At 37.1% G+C, this 24399-nt stretch overlaps 1 protein-coding gene across 1 annotated transcript in view; it reads right to left on the bottom strand.

Moving 5' to 3' along the window:
• Positions 1 to 13643, bottom strand: part of LOC127513644 (pikachurin) — a 28346-nt gene extending 14703 nt beyond the window's left edge. Inside the window, exons 1-7 of the mRNA XM_051895648.1 lie at positions 12706 to 13643; positions 8369 to 8478; positions 7131 to 7217; positions 5151 to 5177; positions 4949 to 5066; positions 4712 to 4847; positions 1872 to 2038 (exon numbers count right to left, since the gene is read on the bottom strand). Coding sequence (XP_051751608.1) covers positions 1872 to 2038; positions 4712 to 4847; positions 4949 to 5066; positions 5151 to 5177; positions 7131 to 7217; positions 8369 to 8478; positions 12706 to 12799 — 739 coding nt within the window. The 5' untranslated portion in view covers positions 12800 to 13643. The remainder of the gene's footprint in view (positions 1 to 1871; positions 2039 to 4711; positions 4848 to 4948; positions 5067 to 5150; positions 5178 to 7130; positions 7218 to 8368; positions 8479 to 12705) is intronic.
• Positions 13644 to 24399: the final 10756 nt, after the last annotated feature.

Below are 24399 nucleotides of genomic sequence, written 5' to 3'. Positions count from 1 at the left end.
CTGGTATCGTGTATCTATTCTGTGGAAAATGAGTATTGGAAGCGTTTCAGATATTTCAGTATTGACATGTATTGAAAAACTGATATTTTTGACAACACTACATTGCACTTAGTTTATTATTTCAGATGCCTTTTTAAAAGACTACAACTGAAAAATGTATATATAATATATAAAATTCAACCTGCCAAAGTGACTAGTAGGAGTGACTGCGTTACATGCCACTGCTGAAATCCACCCGCATTTAGTGGGTGTTAAAGGTGCAATGTGTAAAATTTGGGAGGATCTATTGACAGAAATCCAGTATAATATACATAAACTATGTTTTCAGTGGTGTATAAAGATATTACATAATGAACCATTTTGTTTTTATTACCTTAGAATGAGCCATTTCTATCTACATACACCGCGGGTCCCCATTAAGTCGTCATTTTGCGCTGACATGTTCTACAGCAGCCCTAAATGGACAAACACTCTACAGAGTGCGTTTCATCACTATGTTGTTCTTCTTCTAAATCGTTCGTGTTTTTAGAGGCAGCTTGCATCGTCACTTCATTGAATATGCACAAAGTAGCAGTAGTAGTAGTAGTAGTCATCTGGTTTATTAGAAGCAGAGACCGTTCTTTGTTAGAAGTAAGAAGAAACCTCATTGCTTGACTGGCTACTCTCTACTGTCTCAGACAACGACATCTTTGTCTTGTGTCGGCCAGACGGCCACCGTAGCTTCTCTATGTACTCTGAAAGGGAGGGGTGAGCAGCGTTGGTTGCAGTTTACAACCTCAGCGCTAGATGCTGCTATAAGTTACACACTGTACCTTAAATGTCAAGCCCTGAGTGCAACAGTCGGGTAGGGTTCCGGAAGTAAAAACTCCATTTATTTTCTCCATAGGGAAATTGATTTTAAACAATAACTTTTAAACATTTGAAGACAGGCCTACTGTGAGATACGAGGTTGTTAATACATGGTATTTGCTTCTGTTGAAGCTGTCAGTTATTTCAGCTTATTTTTAAAATAATCGTATTTAACAGCAGAATTCCTAGTGAAAAACTACATTACCCATGATGCTGTATAAAAATTACACCAATCAGAGAGTTGAAAAAAGCAACATACGCCAAAATAACTGTTTAGCTCCGCCCACTCCCATGAAGCACTACTCCATGAAGCAAAATACTTAAATATTTGTATATGTATACGTATATTTTGCAATAAAATTAAAATATATTGTTTTATATATAATCAACATTTGTACCCCAATTCAAACTCAGGAATTTAATTATAATTTAAAAGGCATGCTCAATTCAGTTCTGAATGGCACACAACCCTATAAGTTACATGTGAGGTGGTCAAGGTGCTCTTGATCCAGTTGTTTTTGAGTGAATCCAATTGGTTGGAAGTCAACACCAACCGAACTATGACAATGCTCTCGATCCTGTGTAGCTGAATGAGTTGGTGTGATCTGATGTGATTGGACTGTAAACGTGTGTTTGTGGGGGGGTCTATGTTCTTAATCTGTCTGCTGGAGGGTTGGGGGCGGGTAACTAGCTGTAAGCTTCCTCCCAGTGTGTTTGTGTGACAGAGGAGGGTCTTCCTCAAAGTGAGCAGGCTTTAAGATGCTTAATTTAATTAGTCTGGTCTCTCCAGCCAGCATGCACACATAAAACCCTCCTTAAATCTGTGAGGAGCATCTTATTATTACAATATAAAACATGCAAACCACACACAAGTAGTCATTTACACCCTTTTATCCAAAGTAACTTACCATACACATATTATAGGGACAAATCAAGAGCACAATGGTTACAGTGCGAACCCGCAACCTTACAGTAACCAGACCTGAGGGTCTCCTAAGGTCATGTCCTGTACTGTAACTTACCGAATGTGCGCACGGGGTTGTTAATGGCACTGGGAGGGCTGATCCCATGTGCATTCACGGCTCTGATGACAAACTGGTACTCCGTATCAGGCATCAGACCCTTGAGCACCATAGAGTTCGACTCTACTGGCTCTCTGATGTACGTCCACTCAGTGTCCATCTCTGGCCTAAAACACATTTACAGACGCACATCACCAAACTGTGAAAACAGTCATCCTGCTTTCTTTGATCAGAGAATTACAATTGTATTCTGTAAGCTGCAAAATTTATGGGAGGAGAGTATTTAAATGAATCATGCAAAGTGATTTACTAAGGTTTGCGCTAGTCAATTTACTGGTATTTGCGCCATTATTTACCACAAAAAAAGCATGTCTTAAACCAGACGCTAATTTGCGCTGCTCTTGGTAGATTGTGTTGGTCATTATGGAAATGATCCGGCTGCGTCTGTGTTCTTTAATTTGCGAGTCGTCAACAGATCATGTGCAGAACTTTCCAATCCATCTGCACTTTTATGGGATTTCGCTAATTTGCCCTGTTCGCCCTGAGGCAAATTTGACATCTTTCTCTCTTCTAACCAGTGTAATCAATCTCTCAGTGTTTTTTTCCTCTTTTGGAACGTCACAGAAACACTATCATGGATTTGTTTCTGTTGGTATTGAGATAAATGGGAAAGCAAAAATTATATTTGTTGTAGTTTCCGTTCACCACTATAGAAGTTTACCAAATAATGACAACTTCTGCTTCTGTTACATTGCCCAGATTATGTGAAAGGTTGTTAATCTGAGCAGCAGACAGTCTCTGGATGGGGGGGGAAGGGGGTCCTAATCTGCTGGACGCCACAATCATGTTGCATAATTATCAATGAGTATTACAAATATGCCGATTTCACACTCAAATGCACATATGTGGACTTACAGCAGGATACAATGAAAACGTCTGGACACTCTCCACTGAATTTATTTAGTAGTATATAGTATTACAGTTTATTTATGATCTTGCAAATAAATATGTACATATAATGCATTAAATTACTTCTTTTTATTTCATTTGAAATTTGTTCATAGATATAATATAAACAATAATAAATATGAATCATGTCAACAAATGTATGAACTTCTTTACAAAGCTGCTATTTTAATTTAAGAAAAAAAAAAAGAGAGAAAAAGAAGAAAACAAGTATTTGATTTTTTTAATGACCAGAGCTGGATTCTAGACACAGAAGCAGCCCAAATACAAGAGAGGTTTCATTTTTTCAACATTTTGGTCACTATAATTCAATTTGTGTTATTTCATGGTTTTTATGACTTTTTTATTATTCTAAAATGTAATAATAGAGAATGAGGAACACCACTCGGTCAGTCATTTATCAAAATCTCATGCACACATAATAGCAGGCCGTTGTGTCCTGCGGGTCGGTGGTTTGATGTGTGTGGTCACGCAGACTGTGCTGAACTGGCCTGAATGGGTTAGTTGTGTTCTAGAACAGTAACTACCACAGAAATGCATTAGTTGCATGAGTCATCTGGGCACAGTAAGGCCTGACAGGGTAAAGATCACACGCACAAACATCAGTCAGTCTTGTTTTAATGAAGGCCAACAAACACACAGAGAGACTTGCAGGAAATGCATTCTTTAAAAGAAAACCAATGAAGATTTTAGTCCCTGAAGTCGACTGAAAATGTTTTTCACATGAAAAAGCTGCTATTGTACAAATCTTGAGCTTTTTTTGTTTCTATCTGTCTGTCTATCTATCTATCTGCCTGTCTATCCAACTGTCCGTCCATCTATCTATCTATCTATCTATCTATCCATCCATCCATCCATCCATCCACCCATCCATCTATCTGCCTGTCTAGCCATCCGTCCGTTCATCCATTCATCCATCCATCCATCCATCCACCCACCTGTCTAGCCATCCATCCATCCATCTGCCTGTCTATCCATCCGTCCGTTCGTTCATCCATCCATCCATCTGCCTGTCTAGCCATCCGTCCATCAATCCGTTCATCTATCCATTCGTCTATCCATCCATCCATCTGCCTGTCTATCCATCTGTCCATCCATCCATCCACCCATCCATCCGTCCGTTTGTCCATCCATCCATCTGCCTGTCTATCCATCTGTCCGTTCATCCATCCATCCATCTGCCTGTCTATCCATCCGTCCATTCATCCATCCATCCATCCATCCATCCATCCGCCTGTCTAGCCATCCGTCCATCCATCCGTTCATCCATCCATTCATCTATCCATTCGTCTATCCATCCATCCGCCTGTCTATCCATCCTTCCTTTTGTCCATCCATCCATCCGCCTGTCTAGCCATCCGTTCATCTAACCAATTTGTCTATCCATCCATCCATCTGCCTGTCTATCCATCTGTCCGTTCATCCATCCATCCATCTGCCTGTCTATCCATCCGTCCGTTTGTCCATCCATCCATCCATCCATCCATCTGCCTGTCTATCCATCCGTTCGTTCATCCATCCATCCATCCATCTGCCTGTCTAGCCATCCGTCCATCCATCCGTTCATCTATCCGTTCATCTATCCATTCGTCTATCCATCCATCCATCCGCCTGTCTATCCATCTGTCCGTCCATCCATCCATCCATCCATCCATCCGTCTATCTATCCATCCATCCGCCTGTCTATCTTTCTATCTATCTTTCTATCTATCCAACTGTCCGTCCATCTATCTATCCATCCATCCAACTGTCTAACTGTCCATCCGTCTGTCCATCCATCCGCTTGTCTATCCAACCGTCCGTCCATCCATCCATCCATCCATCCATCCATCCATCTATCTATCTATGCATCTATCCATCACCTGAACAATTACCTGATATAAGCCACCAGGAAGTATAGCACAGGTGCACTTCCTTCACTTTCTCCATGTTGCCATGACAACGCCAGTTCTGTGTCTGACACAGCGACCACATTAGGCTGGGCAGGAGGTGTAGGAGGCATGCACTTTTCTACAATATAAGAGAAATACATCATGCAAGTTGATTAATTCTGTTAGTTAAAAGCATAGTAATACTGATCAAAATGTATGTTTTGTGATTTGTCTGCTCACCATGAGAGCCAGTGCTGATGTCCCGGGGCATGCTGGGTCTGCCCTCCCCCGCCCAGCCGTACGCCCCCACACTAACACGGTACTGCGTGGCCACCTTCAGGTCCCCGATCACCACATCCTAACAGACACACGGGAACAGCTTGCCATGCAAGACAGCACCATATGGCATTAACAGAGAATCAGATATTGAACATCTACTCACAAAGCTCGCCTGGCCATCAAACTGCCCCTGTAAGACAAAAGTAATGTTCTGCTGAAGTCACACCCTTCACTTCAACTGTGCTATATTGAAGCCTCACAATCACTATGATCTGATCATTCAGAATTTATTATTCTAATTTTTAGTTATTATTATCATAAATGTTTAAAAATGATCATAAATAAAAATGCTTTTTATATATCTTTATTATAATTAAATGTTATATATAAATATACAAACCCGATTCCAAAAAAGTTGGGACACTGTACAAATTGTGACTAAAAAAGGAATGCAATGATGTGGAAGTTTCAAATTTCAATATTTTATTCAGAATACAACATAGATGACATATCAAATGTTTAAACTGAGAAAATGTATCATTTTAAGGGAAAAATAAGTTGATTTTAAATTTCATGGCATCATCAAAAAAGTTGGGACAAGGCCATGTTTACCACTGTGTGGCATCCCCTCTTCTTTTTATAACAGTCTGCAAATGTCTGGGGACTGAGGAGACAAGTTGCTCAAGTTTAGGAATAGGAATGTTGTCCCATTCTTGTCTAATACAGGCTTCTAGTTGTTCAACTGTCTTAGGTCTTCTTTGTCGCATCTTCCTCTTTATGATGCGCCAAATGTTTTCTATGGGTGAAAGATCTGGACTGCAGGCTGGCCATTTCAGTTCCCGGATCCTCCTCCTACGCAGCCATGATGTTGTAATTGATGCAGTATGTGGTCTAGCATTGTCATGTTGGAAAATGCAAGGTCTTCCCTGAAAGAGACGACGTCTGGATGGGAGCATATGTTGTTCTAGAACTTGGATATACCTTTCAGCATTGATGGTGCCTTTCCAGATGTGTAAGCTGCCCATGCCACACGCACTCATGCAACCCCATACCATCAGAGATGCAGGCTTCTGAACTGAGCGCTGATAACAACTTGGGTTGTCCTTGTCCTCTTTAGTCCGGATGACATGGCGTCCCAGTTTTCCAAAAAGAACTTCAAATTTTGATTCGTCTGACCACAGAACAGTTTTCCACTTTGCCACAGTCCATTTTAAATGAGCCTTGGCCCAGAGAAAATGCCTGCGCTTCTGGATTATGTTTAGATATGGCTTCTTTTTTGACCTATAGAGTTTTAGTTCAACGGCGAATGGCACAGTGGATTGTGTTCACCGACAATGTTTTCTGGAAGTATTCCTGAGCCCATGTTGTGATTTCCATTACAGTAGCATTCCTGTATGTGATGCAGTGCCGTCTAAGGGCCCGAAGATCACAGGCATCCAGTATGGTTTTCCGGCCTTGACCCTTACGCACAGAGATTGTTCCAGATTCTCTGAATCTTTGGATGATATTATGCACTGTAGATGATTATAACTTCAAACTCTTTGCAATTTTTCTCTGAGTAACTCCTTTCTGATATTGCTCCACTATTTTTCGCCGCAGCATTGGGGGAATTGGTGATCCTCTGCCCATCTTGACTTCTGAGAGACACTGCCACTCTGAGAGGCTCTTTTTATACCCAATCATGTTGCCAATTGACCGAATAATTTGCAAATTGGTCCTCCAGCTGTTCCTTATATGTACATTTAACTTTTCCGGCATCTTATTGCTACCTGTCCCAACTTTTTTGGAATGTGTAGCTCTCATGAAATCCAAAATGAGCCAATATTTGGCATGACATTTCAAAATGTCTCACTTTCAACATTTGATATGTTATCTATATTCTATTGTGAATAAAATATAAGTTTATGAGATTTGTAAATTATTGCATTTCTTTTTTGTACAGTGTCCCAACTTTTTTGGAATCGGGTTTGTATAAGTATATGTTATGTATTATTATAATATAATTATATATTTTATAATATAATTTTTTATATATATATATTATATATATATATATATATACAAAATATATAAAATATAATTATATAATAAATTATTTTTATTAGTAGTAGTATTTTATTGAATAAAAAAAGAGGTTACATACAGTTGTGAGCATTTCTAAACTCAGTGGGACTTCCAGGACAACAGCATTGTTGGTCGGACGATTATTCCTCATCTCCGTGTAAAACACCTGGTCAATAAAATAGATAAATATAAACATGAATATATGAGGAGCCCATCACTCTCAAATCATTCCTGTAGTGACATCTATACACCACCAGTGTAGAAATCTGAAGAATAGGGCTTGTAAGTACGATCTGGCATCAGACAGATACCTGACGGGTTTGGCTAGTCTTTATCCCATAAGCAACCATAACAACATTAACATTAGTTAACACAGAGATTCTTAGTAACCTAACAGCAACCAGAGATGAGGACACCTCCAACTGTCTCTACAAATAGGATAAAGGAGCAAAGATCTATGCGCTTCACTTCTTCACACTGGTACAGTAGGTCAGTTGGTAAAGTCTTCTGTCTGTAATTAAAGAAAAAGTGTGACGTTTCTGCACTACTAGTGGCACCAAATAGATCTGCAGTATGATGATGGCAGATGGTGCACTCATAATATATATGAATGGGAGAAATCATAACACTCAATATGGTGGCTTTGGTCCCTGTTTTACTCAAGAACCATCCAAATTCCAGCCAGGGTTATTATAGTTAATTAAAACTAATGAAAACCATAAAAAATGCTGCATCCCAATTTGCATACTGTCCGTCCTAAATAGCGCCCCAAATTGTAGTATGTTGAAATAAGTATCCCAAAGGTACCCTGATGGTCTACTCTGTTTCTGGTTAGAATTCAAAGTGCAGATCCACGCACACTCTAATGGCTCATTGTATGTTGGATGAGGATTCGATTAGAACTACAAACATGAATAAAAACTGTTAAAAAAACTACAAACATGGTGGATGTGTGAGACCGAAAAGTTCTCGCTCCGATAAGGTAAGCAAAATGAAATTAAATTGAATGTAGAGGATTTTAACTGCAACAAGTTTAAATGCACATAACTAAGACACAAAGGCGCAGTTATGAACCAAAAGCTCGCCTACAACACACTCAAAAGTATGTACTTTTTCTTCACAAAAACAATACATACTTTTAGGGCATAGTATATGTAGGCGAATTGTGACACAGCAATAAACTTTTTTTTTTTTTTTTTCATTAAAATATGAAGAAAAACTAAACTAGTATCTCAGTGATACTAAAATAACCCTGATACCAGCATCATATCAGTGGAAAAAAACAGTTTTAAAATTTAAAGATGGAAGGATGTGTACCTTATATCCAGTGATAGTGCTGACGTGTCTGCGGGGCATTTTCCACCGGACACTGAATGCAGTGCAGTTCACCGTCTCCAGCTGAATGTCCAGCGGTGGACTCAACCTCTCTGAGAGGAACAACAGATCAAATCACGAATGCTATCATATAAATACAACGTAATATAAAAACTACATTATCGTTCATTAGTTCATACCTATGAACATTAAACTAAACAACATTAGACCAAAAACAGATCTTGTAGATGCTTACCTTAGCAAACGGCACTAATTAATTAATGTAATTGAGTTCATTGGTATTGATGAGAAAGGTCGTAACAAGACAAAACGGAAAACAGAAGCATATATACAAAACAGGCTGATTTTAAATGCATTACAGATGAGGCTGGACAAGGTCATTCCTAAATCTCTCGCTCAGAGTAAAAAGTTGATGTCTACAGCGCTGATGCACAATTGAGTGTGAGTGTGAGTGTGTGTGTGTGTGTGTGTGTGTCGCTGCAACTGGTGACAGAAAGACAACATCACAATCGTCCTCATGGCTAGTGAAACATTGAGCCACTGCCTCTGAAAGTTCAAGGATTAAAGGATAGTTCACCCAAAAATGAAAATTTTTGTCATCATTTATTCCCCCTCATGTTGTTCCAAACCTGTATGAGTTTCTTTCTTCTGCTGAACACAAAGAAAGGATATTTTGAAGAATGTCAGTAACCAAACAGTTGATGAACCTCATTGACTTGCACAGTATATAAGTAAATGATGACAGAATTTTCAATTTTGGGTGAACTCTCTTTAAACTTGCTTTAGTTTTGGTTTTCACCTACCAACACAGATATAGGAATATTGCATTTCTTGTTTCTACATTCTAAAAATTGATTTTTCAAAGTTGTAAATAAAACAAATATTACTGAAGTACATTTTACAAGAAAATACTATTTCAGTTTTTATACTTTTACAGTTTTTCTAAAATTTCACATGTAATTCAACATCATTTTACTTGCTGTTTCTTTGTAATTAATTGAGACATTTACTAGCATCTCTGCATGAACACTGTGGTAACACTTAAAGCCTTCATGCATTATAAAAGTATTTTAATGCATTAATTATGCCTTGTAATGCACCGTACAATGCTTTGTATGGTCTCCTGAATAATTGTAACACAGTTAGAATACATTATAAATAATACTTATCTATTCATTGTTACACATTTAGAAAGTATAATGCATTAAAACACACGACAAATCAATTTCAGAATCTGCAAATATTATAATCCATTTCAACTTTGGTTACAATTAATTAATTATAATACCTTTATAATGCATCATACATAAAAGCTTTAAGTAAGGTGTTAACAAAATTGTTTCTGCTAAACCCGATGTTTTTCATCCTGACACATTCATGGAACTTGCACTGGTTTCGCAGAAACACATTAAAGCTGCGTTTATTCCAAACGCATCACTCTCTCCTTTCAGATCATTTACAAGATATTGCTTTCCCTCAAAATAAACACACATCAAGACGTTGAACTTAAAAGGTTTGTATAGTCATTAGAGAAATCAAGTAATTTGATGGAGTATGACTAATACGCTCTTTGATGATGCACATTCCATGTGATCTTGGCTCTGATATATCTGTTATGAGTTGCAGGCATTTGTGGCGCAATTAAAATGCTGCTTTCTGAAAATAAACCGCTAAACCGAGACTAATCTAAAAACATACAAACCAAACATGTTACCGGAGCACAATACAATCAAAACATAATGCACTGTAAGTGCTGTACATGTAGTGAAATGAATGTGAAATAACAATCTCAAATACACAGAGCCATAACAGATGAAACAGACCAACTTATGGAAAGCAACTTAGGAAGGATGTCACATAATGAGCCATTCACGAGTGAACGATTATTATTGAAGTTCCATGTTATTTAGAAGAACATAAAGGTCAAAAGCAACTGTGTGGAAATAGTTATATATAATATATATATATATATATATATATATATATATATATATATACATACACATACACACACACACACATACACCAATCAGGAATGACATTATGAGCACTGACAGGTGAAGTGAATAACACTGATTATCTCTTCATCACGGCACCTGTTAGTGGGTGGGATATATTAGGCAGCAAGTGAACATTTTGTCCTCAAAGTAGGAAAAATGGGCAAGCGTAAGGATTTGAGCGAGTCTGACAAGGGCCAAATTGTGATGGCTAGACGACTGGGTCAGAGCATCTCCAAAACTGCAGCTCTTGTGGGGTGTTCCCGGTCTGCAGTGGTCAGTATCTATCAAAAGTGGTCCAAGGAAGGAACAGTGGTGAACCGCCGACAGGGTCATGGGCGGCCAAGGCTCACTGATGCACGTGGGGAGCGAAGGCTGGCCCGTGTGGTTTGATCCAACAGACGAGCTACTGTAGCTCAAATTGCTCAAGAAGTTAATGCTGGTTCTGATAGAAAGGTGTCAGAATACACAGTGCATCACAGTTTGTTGCGTATGGAGCTGCATAGCTGCAGACCAGTCAGGGTGCCCATGCTGACCCCTGTCCACCGCCGAAAATGTTGTCATTACTTACTTGCCCTCAAGTTTTTCCAAATCTGTACGAGTTTCTTCTGTTGAACACAAAAGAAGATATTTTGAAGAATGTTGGTAACCAGAAAAAAAATACTATGGAAGTCAATAGGTGCCATCAACTGTCTGGTTACCAACATTCTTCAAAATATCTTCTTTTCTGTTCAGCAGAAGAAAGAAACTCATACAGGTTTGGAACAACATGAGGGTGAATAAATGATGACAGAATGTTCATTTTTGGGTGAACTATCCCTTTAATTCGAGAGCAACCCAGAAAGATGTAGGTATGGATTTTTAGGCAACAGAAAACTGAGTAACAAAATTGGAATTGATGTTTAATTTTGTGTGACGGTAAGAAAACTTTTAAAAGGGCCTTTAGTGACCAAAAATGTCTCATTTTCATTGACAACTTTGAGTCGATACAAACTAAAGAGAAAAGGCTCCAGGCAAAGATCTTTTTCAACAGATGATGCAATCAAACTTATAAGGAAATTACATTTACCCAGACCAACTTCCAATAGTCCACTTTCAATCCATTCAGTGCTTTCAGGTTCTACGTCCAAACACTGGCTCAGGATTGGTCAAAGCTGATCATGTGAGCAGCACGACGCATGTGTGTGATACTGACACAGGAGCCGGCCAATAGTAGAACCTGGAAGCGCTGAACGTAAACAGCGTAAGAGAATGACACAGAAGAGAAGATATTGTTGAATAAAGTAATTACTTTTGTTTTGTTTTTGCGCACAAAAAGTATTCTCGTCACTTCATAACATTAAGGTTGAACCACTGCAATCACATGGACTATTTTACCGATGTCTTTACTACCTTTCTGGACCTTGAAAGTGGTGGTTAAATTGCAGTCTACGGAGCGCTCAGATTTCATCAAAAATTTCTTAAGTTGTGTTCTGAAGTTGAATGAAGGTCTTACGGGTGTAGAAGGACATGAGGGTGAGTAATTTTCATTTTTAGGTGAACTATCCCTTTAAGATCTAAAACAAAACAGCCCAAACTTGCCTATATGTGGCTATAGACTTGAATTTGTTAGTCTTTTAATAAATCAAGACCACCAAATTAAATATCACTTCTAGTTTCTTGGCTATACCACTAAAAAGCGCATTAAGGTTAAGTATCTCCATATACCCAAGGGTACCAAAGGGACAAGCACCAATTTGCAGCATTTCATCTGAAGTGTCAGTTATCGGAGGGCTTGTTTATCTGAAATGACTGATGGTTTTCATTACTGTAAATTGTTGGCCATGGGCATTGGGCAAGAGATCGTCCGGAGGGCATATGGATGTGCCATATACAGCGCTGACCCTGCTGTATGACTGCGACCTCAGATGTCTCTGTGACAAATCACCTGTACATCTATCCATCGGAATAGCCTAAAAATGTGTCCTGTGTGATTATGGGACATAAGGAAGCTCCAAACAGTATTCAGACACCTAATGCATGCTTAAAAATGTTTGAATGCCATTGCATTAGTTAACAAAATATCATAAAGTGCCATTTGTTATAAAAGAAGGAAGGTCTGATGCAAAACACCTGTGAACTTGAGAAGAACTGACTTCATACATTCACCAAAACTTAACACACTAGTTGACGCAGAAATGAAGAAAAGTTTGTGAAGATGTTGCATTTAATGCAATGACATCAGACATCATGTTGGGGTCACTGTATTGCATAATCAAATAATCACCATTAAAAAAATACATTTTAACAAAAAAAACATCAGTAATGAAAAATGACACTCACCTGACTTCCGTGCTCCAGACTTTCTTGAGCAAAAAGCGATATTACACATCCACACCAATGCGAGAAGCACCATCACTCTCTTCGGGAGGCGCATTTTCAATCCTTTATGATTCTGAAATATTGATCGCGTCAATCTGAGCTTCAAATGCTGTTGTTCCTCATTTTAAAAACTCATAGAGAATAAAAAGCGCTGAATTTTCGATCTAGACTGTTGCAGGTCTTTGTATGCACGGTGAAGCCGGTCTGATGCGATTACTGTCTGCTGAAGATCAGACACACTCCTCATGTGCGGCCCCTCAGGAGCCCCGACACGCGCGCGACCAACTCTGAAGAACTTCTACATCCACGGAGCGCCGCGGCAGCTGTCGAAAGTCCGTCGATCAGCGTCAGACGCGAAGTTTCTTCTTATTTGAGAGTGTTTTTGAGCGAAGCAGTGAGGAGAGAAGGCAGGGACACTCGGAGTTAAGAGGATAATGGTCTAATCTACACAGATGGGGACTTGAGCTCGCTTCAGTAACTCTGACCAATATAGCAACACGGAGACTGGTCGATAAAATACTACAGCAGACTGAAGGATGACGGGAGGGAAAGTTTGAGCGGTAAAGGTGCAGATGAATGGGGATTCTTCATAGATAAACTTTATGGTTGGTATTAAAAGTTAAAACTAAATTACGATAGATAGACAGACAGACAGATAGATAGAAACTCTTTTTCTACCCTTGTCCTGTCCTTTCCATGTTTTCTCTTCTCTCCGTTCTCCTTGAGGATATGAGGAATCTCCAGCTCTATTCTACCGGAAATTGAGGAATTCATAGCTGTCAGATTCAAAGCAATCATTTCTTTTATAAAATTGGATGTTTACGTCAAAAAATCATCACTGCATTATCTGCATTGTTTCCCGCGCTAAACTCTAAGGAGATCTGAATTAAGTTTGATGATTAACCAGCCTAATTAGTGACAACATTCACGGTAATTACTGAGATTTAAATTTATAACAATTTGGAATTAAATGGGCTACAAATTCCCTAAAAATGTAATCAAAACGAGTCTTCACACACACACACACACACACACACACACACACACACACACACACACACAGAGAGAGAGAGAGAGAGAGAGACCTTTGAAACTAATTCATCACTCCACAGAAACCCCAAACACTCTTGAACAGATATTACATTACCTAATTTATTATATTATTTAATTTATTATTATATTATATTATATTATATTATTTACAACATTAACTGGAAATTTAATCACAGAAAAAAAAAACTGTATGATGAAATTGTTTGTTCTTGCGGTTTACAACAACAGATGATAAGGTAATAACTGTGTCCAAGTCCTGCACTTCAGACTTTTGACCGGAAGAGGGAGTCATATGCAGAAGTGCTGATTCTATCTATTTATCAACATTTTCTTATTGAATATTCACTATTTTCTGATGTTCTGAATTATAATTATAATGATTCCAATCAATAACTTGAACTACAAATATGAAACATTTTAAAAGAGGCATCTCGTCCTCACAATCTGACAGAAACACACTTTACATACCTTGGAATGGCCAAGATAGTAGGAGAAAACAGAATAATAAGCAGTATTGGGGGGGAAATATCAGGAAATATCAGGAATAATCAGGGCTCAATTGTTCAAAAGTAATCTGATCAGATTGGACCAAATCTTGAAAATGGGTTGTTCAAAAGAAAAATTAGATCACGTAATCCAATCTTCAGTATATGTTGTTCAAAACTTTTTAGTAGGATTGGGAAAACTTTGATCCAAAAATTATCCTGATCCAGGCAGAAGGGTGGATTCAAGGTGGATTTTGGGAACAAAATGTAATGAAACTTTAAAATTGGTCAAATAATTCAATGTTAGAATAGTATACCATTTATTTATATTTGGAACTTTTGTTTAACCGTTACAGTGACAAAGTAGATAAAGTACATATTAGGCTAACAATTACGCCTAAGTACAGTTCAGCAAAAAGAAAGAAAGATTTTGTCAACATAAAATAATCCCTAAACAGCTGCCAATATGAAACAAAATTAATATATTTAACTTTAACAGCTTTTAACACTGTATATTAATTACAATGACAATCATCAGAGACAGTCAAAAGTAGTTTCTAAATATTGCATACATATATATATATTAATTATTTGTTGTGGTTCAGATGAGGAGCTACAGAGCCCTAAAGGGACAGAGATAGGAGGAACAATTATCTTTCAATATTTTTGCATTCTCACAAATGTTTTTTTTCTAAATAAATAAATAAATAAAAAAGTTTCTCCTCAAATCTCATATTTTTTCCATCACCATGTCCCTTTCAGGGGTCTGACTGTTTAAAGGAATTTGAACATGAAAGGGGGTTTTTGTATTGTTTCATTGTGCTGATTTGTTCCTCTTTAAATAAAACACTTAAAGTGACCATTCATACATTGACTATTCTGCCTGTTCATCTTTACATATCTAGTAGCCTATTGTGATATGTGATCCCGTTTCCAGATTAAAGTCATCTGAAAATGTGTGCATCTGGATCAGGGTGATCTAATCCCATTTTGCTTTGAAAAACTAGTACAAAAGTAAGATGGATTACCTGATCCTGGATACCTGGATCACCTGATTCTGATCCAGATTAAACTTTTTGAACAAATGGGCCCTGACCATCAAAATAATTTGAAAGGTGACAGTTGTTGGTCATTCAATGAAACTAGCACCTTTTGTTTTTGTTTGTTTTAACCCTTGTGCGGTCTCCAGAGACCCCAGGCAAGAAATGTAATTTTACTCGGTTTACTAATGTTTTTTCTTCACATTTATGCAGTTTTTGGAGGATTTATCATTTTTTTTAATTTATATAAATAAATTAAAAACTATTTTTTAAATAGGTTTTTATACAAAAACAGCTTTTTAAGTAAAATTTCACTTTATAAAAGACCCATTTTCACAAGTATTTTTCAGTTGGATTTATATCTACATATTATGAAATCACAATTATAACAATAAAAGTTACTTTTTGTCAAAGTTTAGCATTTTTTTGTACTGAAAAAAATCAGTTTTTCAATATTGTTACATTATGATGAGACCCCGCTTAGAAAATTCATCCTCAAAATCAACATTATTGAAAAACTGATTTTTTTCAGTACAAAAAAATGCTAAACTTTGACAAAAAGTAACTTTTATTGTTATAATTGTGATTTCACAATATGTAGATATAAATCCAACTGGAAAATGCTTGTGAAAAAATGTCTTTCGGTTAGTCAGATAGCACATAGCAAATAGTGGAGCTCTGCAGCCGTCTACTGGTAAAAGTGATCTTTTTTTTTCCCAAAAGATGGGCAAAAATCTTACACTAAACCATGTCAAATTATCCATGTTATGAAAGTTAGAAATGGGGGTCTTTTATAAAGTGAATTGTTACATAAAAAGCTGTTTTTGTATAAAAACCTATTCAACAAATTTTTTTATTTATTTATATAAATTTAAAATATATAATAAATCCTCCAAAAACTGCACAAATATGAAGTAAAAACATTAATAAACAGAGTAAAATTACATTTGTTTTTAAAAAAAAACAATTATTTTGTTACAAAATTATTACATTTTGTTGCCTGGGGTCTCTGGAGACCCCAAAGACCCTCAGTGTGACTTTTTTTTTTTTTTTTTTTTTTTTTACACTAACATAAAAAAAAGATATCACTCCAATTTTTTTTATTTGTAGATCTAGAAAGTGTTAACCACTGTACAAAGTTTCATGTCATTTGGACAAAGAGAATATTTTTTTTTAAATTTTGGCAAACGTCGTTTGGGGTCCAAAAAGACCCCAAAGACCCCAAAGACCCTATAGGGGTTAAACTGAGTGATTTTGACGTTTTTAGGATTTTAAGCATTATTTCAGAATCTGTAAACTTAAAAATGCTGGTGCATATTTATTCCTTCAAGAATATATATCTTATTAATTATAGGCCTATTAATTTAGTGTTTAATTCAACATTTCTGAACAAATACATAAAACTCTTTATCTGCACAGATTTTATGAATTAACATTACTCAATCAAATTTTAATTCAGATGTTTTCACTGCACTGTAGACTATTGACCGGTAGAGGGAGTGTTTGTCATTTATATGAGCGCTGAAGCTCTGAACTCAAGCTGGAAAGTGGAAATCCATCTATCAACAGGTTATTGTTCGCTATTAATATATTTGTTGTCAAACAAATTATAGCAAATAACAGTACATTTGAATTCTAATATAGGTACTTCATTGTGGATAGAGGTATTTGTATTTTATCTCTTCAGCACGGAATTCTTGTAAAACGAACCAACAGATAGGCTAAATTAAATATAAATAATAAAATATTTCATATGAGTGAACGACAAACTAAATTAGCCTAAATTTCACCATAGAGCTACTGCATATTCATCTTTAGCGATCTTTCCATTCCACCACGTTTAAATAATATCCAGGAGGCCGTTTGCTTTGTTCATGAGGTCATTCAGCGTGTTTTGATCGCGCGCACTGTTCACGCGCACTGCACATCACAGCTGGCGCGCGAATGAACTGGACTCAGACTGGACCTGAACAATTAAATAATCAATACAATTAAAAACCATAATCGGATTATAGAAGTGGATGCATAGCAACGAAAATATATTATAAACCGCAGTCATGAACAGGCTGATGTAGTTGTGAGCGATGATTCCTGACAGCAGAAGAACATGAGAGTCAGTTGAAAGGAAGTATAATATGCACGGTTTTTATTTTATAAATGTTTTCGGAAAGCACCTTTGGCTCTGTGATCATCAGTGCTGATGGCCGGATACACAGAGCTGAACTCGGGTGAGTTATCAAACATCTTCTTCATTGTTTTTTACAGCATGATTTTTTTTTAGTTTTCCAAGTTTTACTTTCAAATTGTATTGGGGCTATATACCACTACTGTTTATACTACTAATAAATTAATGCTAAATTAAGTTAAATGGTTATAATAATAATTATTATTATAGTAACTAGTGGCTAGTTGTGGGTATTTAAAAAAACTTAATGTAAATAGTTTTGGGGCTATATAATGATAATAATAGAGCTTTATAAAGTTAAACTGTTATTATTATAACAAATATAATTTTTTTTTAAAAATGCCTTTTTATAGTAGCTAGTGGCTATTTTTTAATTACTTTATTTTGTTTTATAATAATAATGATATATTAAGTTATGTATGTATGATTATTATTGTCAGCATTAATTATAACAAATGTAATTTACAAAGTGCCTTTTTCATATAGTGGCTACTTGTGGGTATTTTTTAAAAAGTGTTTTGGCTAATATAATAATAATAATAATAATAATAATAATATTAACAGGCCTACTATAAGTTAAATATTTTTTATTCTTATTATTATTATAAGAAATGTAATTCATAAAGTGCCTTTTTCAGAGTAGCTCAAAGTGCTAGACAGAGAAATGAAGTAAATAAATAAAAACAACTGTAAAAAACGCACAAAAAAAAAAAAAAAGCAATATATCGGTCTTAAAGGCACAATATGTAAGTTTTTTGGATTAAAATATCCAAAAACCACTAGAACAGTGTTATATATTTTGTTGACTTGTGTACTTAAATTATCCCAGATGTTTCCAAGAATGTTTAAATCCAGAGAAATAAGCAATTTTAACCAGGACACGGACCATGTCTGTGCGTCGCCTATCAATGACATCATACCTTTGTTACCCTCGGTTTCCGGATTTATTTTGTAGAAACAATGGAAACACCAAAGACGCTTTAATATATTATGTGTTTTATTAGACAGGTGAGCAACTGTTTGGATACATTCATCAACAGAAATCTAATAATTGTCATATAGCTCAACACAGTCTTATTGTTTAAATCTCATTTTCTTGATTTACGAGTACCATGTTTTACCACGACTAATATTAATCTAGTTTACTGGAGTGTGAAACAAGTGTCTTATAGTAGCCGCCGAGCGAACACAGTAGTATTATAACAACTTTTAACAAACAAATGTATCTAATATGAAAAACAGTGCTGCGTTACCCCACATACACATGACCGGAAGAAGCGGAAGCGGATCGTCTGTGGCATAATAAAAGCTCCACTGCTCTCGAGCCGTGTGTCGCGCTTGTCTCTCATTATCAATCGCTCCAGCGGCCTGGTTCCACTCCAATGGCTTTCAGCCCCTCCCTGCTTCATACTACAGTAATGTTCAAAAATCTTTAATACATTAGCTCATCCTTTAATATGATTTCTTCCCAAGTCCTGTCGGATTCTTTTCCACCATCTGTAGATGTGAAGACGACACCTCCCATGATTCCGCAAAATCAAGGTGTCATCAAGCAATGCCTTTGTTTTGAATAAGCGACCTCTAGAGGCGAAAACTACATATTGTGCCTTTAACTGATATATTACTTTAATGTTTTCAATCAGTTTTTTCAAAAGAAGTAGAAAGCTGGGCTGTATAAAAGTATGTGACATAAATGTGTAAAAATGCAATACAATAAAGGCTGTAGTGTAAGGTGAAGTGATGTCAAAACTGTCTGATTGAACTTGTGTGTGATGTGAGTTTGTGCTGACCGACACAGGCTCTCTGAGCTGAGGAGAGAGTAAGATGAAGATCTGGGGTGTGATGCTGGCGTGTGCACTGATGCTGAGCTGCGTGTCGTCCGTCCCGCTGCTTCTACAGAACCCGAACCGAGCCGGACACTCTCGCTATTCACAACCACACGCTCAGTGTTCTCAAAGACTGGACCTGCTGAGAAAAGCAAACCAAAATCTGCCTGATGCTCGTACGATCAAACATCCGCAGCCAAGAAGTCACTCAGGTCAGGAGAAGCTATTTGATTCTTATTATTAAATAAAGAAAAGTCACACGAATACACGCAGGTGTGATAAAGCACATTTCAGGACACACCTGATACTGTTGTGATGGTTAAGTAAAGAAGTTTCAGGTGACCCATTGTACCTGGGCGGGACACTAGACACACACTACTCTAGTTCTATCAGCTTACAACTCATCTGTGTTTCAAAAACCTGGTACCTGTGGACAAAAGCAGTATTGTTGCTCAAAGCTGTCAGAATAATGCGAACTATATCACGTTATGGCTCTTTGATGACTCTACTCGCCCTCTCATAGTTATCAATGGAGGTACCGTGTCACAAAGGCACATCAAAACACTACCGTCTTTACATACTGTCAAAACACAATGTGCAATGCACTTCAAAAGGGTCTTATCATTTTTATCGGTCCTTTTTGTCCTCAAGGCAAAAACAATCATGATTTAGTTTTACATGAACATCTTATACCCTCTTTGACTCTTAGGGTACGTTTACACGACAACAGAAGTTTTTCCTTTGTGTTTTTCGAGTACAGACGACAACGTTATCAAAATGAACCCGTTCACACAGATCCGTGAAAATGACTAAAAAGGCTGCATTATGCTGTCAGGCCAGTAGATGGCGACGTCACTTTGTAAAGAAACACTACACACCTATAGACGGAACGTGCATGACGTCACTGTTTTCACAAATTCGTATTTTTGTAGTTTACATGGAGACGATTGTGGTATAGTTTTCATAAATTTGCTCTTAGGTGGCCTTTAAACGACACCGCTTTCAACTAAAAACTGAAAACTTTTTATGCCTTTTGGCCATTCATTTACACAGAAACGTTTTTTGGGAGGCCTGAAAATGCAAACTTTTAAAACGGGTTCTAAAGTTTTTGAAAACGGTACTATAAACTAAACGCAAAAAACAAAAGTAAAAGTTTTTGAAAACGGTGACGTCATGCACGTGTATTACGTGTTCAGTCTATAAGTGCGTAGCATAGACTGTAAAAAAAGATGGACGACGCACATTCACTCTCTTTCATTGTAGAAAAGTGAAGCCGGCAGTGTGCCAATATGGCGCTGACTTCTTGGAGCCCAAGTCTGCGCAGTAGTGAGCATGAAGTTGAGCCTCGGTATCAAGGCCCCGCCCACACTCCCGCAGAATCGGTTAGTACAGTTTACTGCATGTCGGTGTAAAATAAACAATTATGGAAACGTAGAAATTAAAGTTAAAGCTCCAATCTCCTCCTGAAAATCCCCCCAAAAAAGTCTGTTGATGGCTCAGTTACTACTTTGCTTAGAGAAGCTGTCAATCATTATGTCATGACACCCTGTTTTTAATAGCGTCAAATAACTAAAACCAAACTTATAAAAAAAATTTTTAAAAACAAACACTTGAACTTACATCAGTGTGATAAAAACTACCTAAAATGACAGAAACCATCTTTGAAAAAAATGTATTTGAAGTGTAATTTGATTTAGTTTCACGTCCCATTACATAACATGGAGAGGGCGAGCTATACTGCATCCAGCCACCTGGGGGCGACTGAAACATTTTGGCTTCATTTTTCAGGACTTATGCCGCACACTTGGTGCATAGTTTTTTTTTTAAAAAAGTGACATTGCCAACTACTGGATCCATGTGAACGGGGATCATTTCAACATTGTTGTCGTCTGTACACAATTTTTCAAAAACGCAAAAACTTTTAAACGTACCTTTAGATTTAAACTGTCTCTTTTGCTGCTGTAGCTTTAAGACTTCTATGTGCATGTGACCTCTGCTCCACTCTTCGATAACAGTGTTATTTTAGTATTTATGTACTACATAGTATTTATCAATATTTTAATTTGACTTTTGTATTTTCAGTTTTGATTTTAATTTTATAAAAACTATTTAGTAATTTTGTTGTGCTTTTGTCAGTTTTTTTTATCATTTTATATTTCTATTTAGATCTCATTTATTTTATTTCAGTTTTAGTAATTTTATGTGATTTTATCGTTTTTATTATTTATTTTATATTTCTATTTCCACGTCACTCACTTTTTATCTGTATTTCAGTTTTAGTTTGATTAATTTTAACTACAACCGTAACATTTTATTTCTGTTAGTTGCCAAGTCAGCATTTCAAATCTACAGAGACCCGGACATGACATGCAGAAAAAAAAAAAAAAAAAATAGTAGGCTAAATCACGCGCACGATTTATTAATTTGTTCCCTCGATTTACTTAAACGTGTGCACGATTTATATTTCGTTCCCTCGATTTACTACAACGTGCGCACGATTTACTATTTTGTTCCCTCGATTTATAAATCATGCACATGATAAGTAAATCGTGTGCACATTTTAGTAAATCGAGGGAACGAATTAGTAAATTGTGCGCACGATTTAAATTTTTTTTCTTGCATGTCATGTGCGGGGCTCCGTACAAATCTCTTAAGAGTTTTAGTTTTTTTTTTTTTTTTTTTATCTAATATTTATATTAGCATATGATCTTCTGTGCTAAAAGGTTAAAAATAAACTTAAAGGTGCAATGTGTAAAATTTGGGAGGATCTATTGACAGAAATGCAATATAATATACATAACTATGTTTTCAGTGGTATATAAAGATGTTCCATAATGAACTGTTATGTTTTTATTACCTTAGAATGAGCAATTTCTATCTCATTCACCGCGGGTCACCCCTCCATGTCAAGTCATCATTTTGCGCCAGCATGTTTCTACAGCAGCCCTAAACGGACAAACACCCTACAGAGTGCGTTTCATCACTATGTTGTTCTTCTTCTAAATCGTTCGTGTTTTTAGAGGCAGCTTGCATCGTCACTATGTTGAATATGCACAAAGTATTATTATTATTAGTAGTAGTAGTAGTAGTAGTCTGGTTTATTAGAAGCAGAGACCGTTCTGTTAGGAGTAAGAAGAAACCTCATTGCTTCACACAGGCTACTCTCTGCTCTCTCAGACGACATCTTGTGTCGGCCAGACAGCCACCATAGCTTCTCCGAAAGGGAGGGGTGCGCGCCGTTAGTTGCAGTTCGCAACATCACCTCTAGATACCGCTACAATATACACACTGCACCTTTAAGATGCTTGTTTCTAATGTTGGGATCATTAGCAAGATGCAGGTGCTACTTACAAATAGATGAGCACAACGTTTGACAGATTTTCCCCACATACTCTTATTGTTAACTATATCTTCAAAATCACACGTCATATTGACCATTACAAGCTATCAGAATTTCATCTTTCCTTTTTGTTCAAATAAATATCAGCAACTGCACCAAATTACATATTTTTGCTTAGTTTGGTTTCTTGATTTTTCTATTTCAAATGTCAGGCTTTACAGGGTTAAAAAGACGAAGGATTTTTTTTTTATTTTATAATATGACCCTTTCAAAGTATGCATATACACAAAGAGTACAACCTTTCCACATAAAACTACCTTGTTCAGGTTCAGACTGCTTAATTTTTAGTACATTGCTTAAAATCAGATTGATGTATCTGTTGTGCAAATGACAATGGGAACATCTCTTCTCTCTGTCATCCAGACAGCTTGCCCACTCCCGACTCAGCCTTCATCCACAGATTCAAGAGATCTCAGAAACGTAGGGGTTTCCTCCGTAGCAAGACGCACAGAAAGAGACCGAGTCATGACGAGAGAGAGAAAGGAAAAGGAAGAGCATGTGCATTAAGACAAGTCCAGCTGAAAGTGTCTGATCTGGGTTTGGGCTACCGGAGTCAGGAGGAGTTGATATTCAGCTACTGCAGCGGCGTGTGTACAAACTCCCTCACAAACTACGACAAAATCCTCACCAGCCTCGCCGGCGGTGAGAAAAACATTCTGCACAGCTCCCCTCCCACCGCCTGCTGTCGACCAGTCGAATATGATGACGACCTGTCGTTCCTGGATGACAACCTGATATACCACATCATGGAGAGGCACTCGGCACGGAAATGTGGTTGTGTCTAAGCAGCTGTGGGAGACAATGACACACGACAGGAAAATCAATAGAAGCAATTTCAGGTTATTACATGTGTGAGCATGACTTGGTTGAGGGAATCATCATGATAGGAAATCATACAGGATAGGAATTGCAAGAATGGTGTTGCAGGATGTTATAATACCGTACAGCATTAAAGCACCCGATAGTGATGCTGGTCTCCTCAACAGGCCTTTTAAATGAGAATATTTTGTGTGCTGTGTGTTTTCTCATGGTGTCTTTTTGACCTTTAAAGGGATAGTTCACCTAAAAATGAAAATTCTGTCATCATTTACTCACCCTCAAGTTGTTCAAAACCTGTATGAGTTTCTTTCTTCTGTTGAACACAACAGAAGATATTTTAAAGAATGTCGGTAACCAAACAGTTGATGGACACCAATGACTTCCATAGTATATATTTTTTTTTTCAATAGGGTCCATGAACTGTCTGGTTACCAACATTGTTCATAATATCTTCTTTTGTGTTCAGCAGAAGAAATAAATTCATACAGGTTTGGAACAACTTGAAGGGTGAGTAAATGATGACAGAATTTTATTTTTTGGGTGAAATGTCCCTTTAACCTCCGCTAATCATGGGGTTAAAGTGATAGTTCACCCAAAAATGAAAATTTTGTCATCATTTACTCACCCTCAAGTTGTTCTAAATCTGTATAATTTTCTTTGTCCTGTTGAACACAAAGGAAGATATTTTGAAGAAAGTTTGTAACCAGGCCACTTTGGGGCACCGAGCCCAAAATCACGCTGCATTTCCACCGTCGGGCCAGAAGCTACGCAGCGCTTCACTAAAACCTGCCCGTAACACACCTCTCTGGAACAACGTCACACAAACCCGTCATTTCACAAACAAATG

The sequence above is a fragment of the Ctenopharyngodon idella genome, chromosome 5, assembly GCF_019924925.1.
Source record: "Ctenopharyngodon idella isolate HZGC_01 chromosome 5, HZGC01, whole genome shotgun sequence".
In the NCBI taxonomy this organism is placed as follows: Eukaryota; Metazoa; Chordata; class Actinopteri; order Cypriniformes; family Xenocyprididae; genus Ctenopharyngodon; species Ctenopharyngodon idella.
Note: the sequence above shows the minus strand (reverse complement) of the source record. Positions and strands in the feature narration are given on the sequence as shown.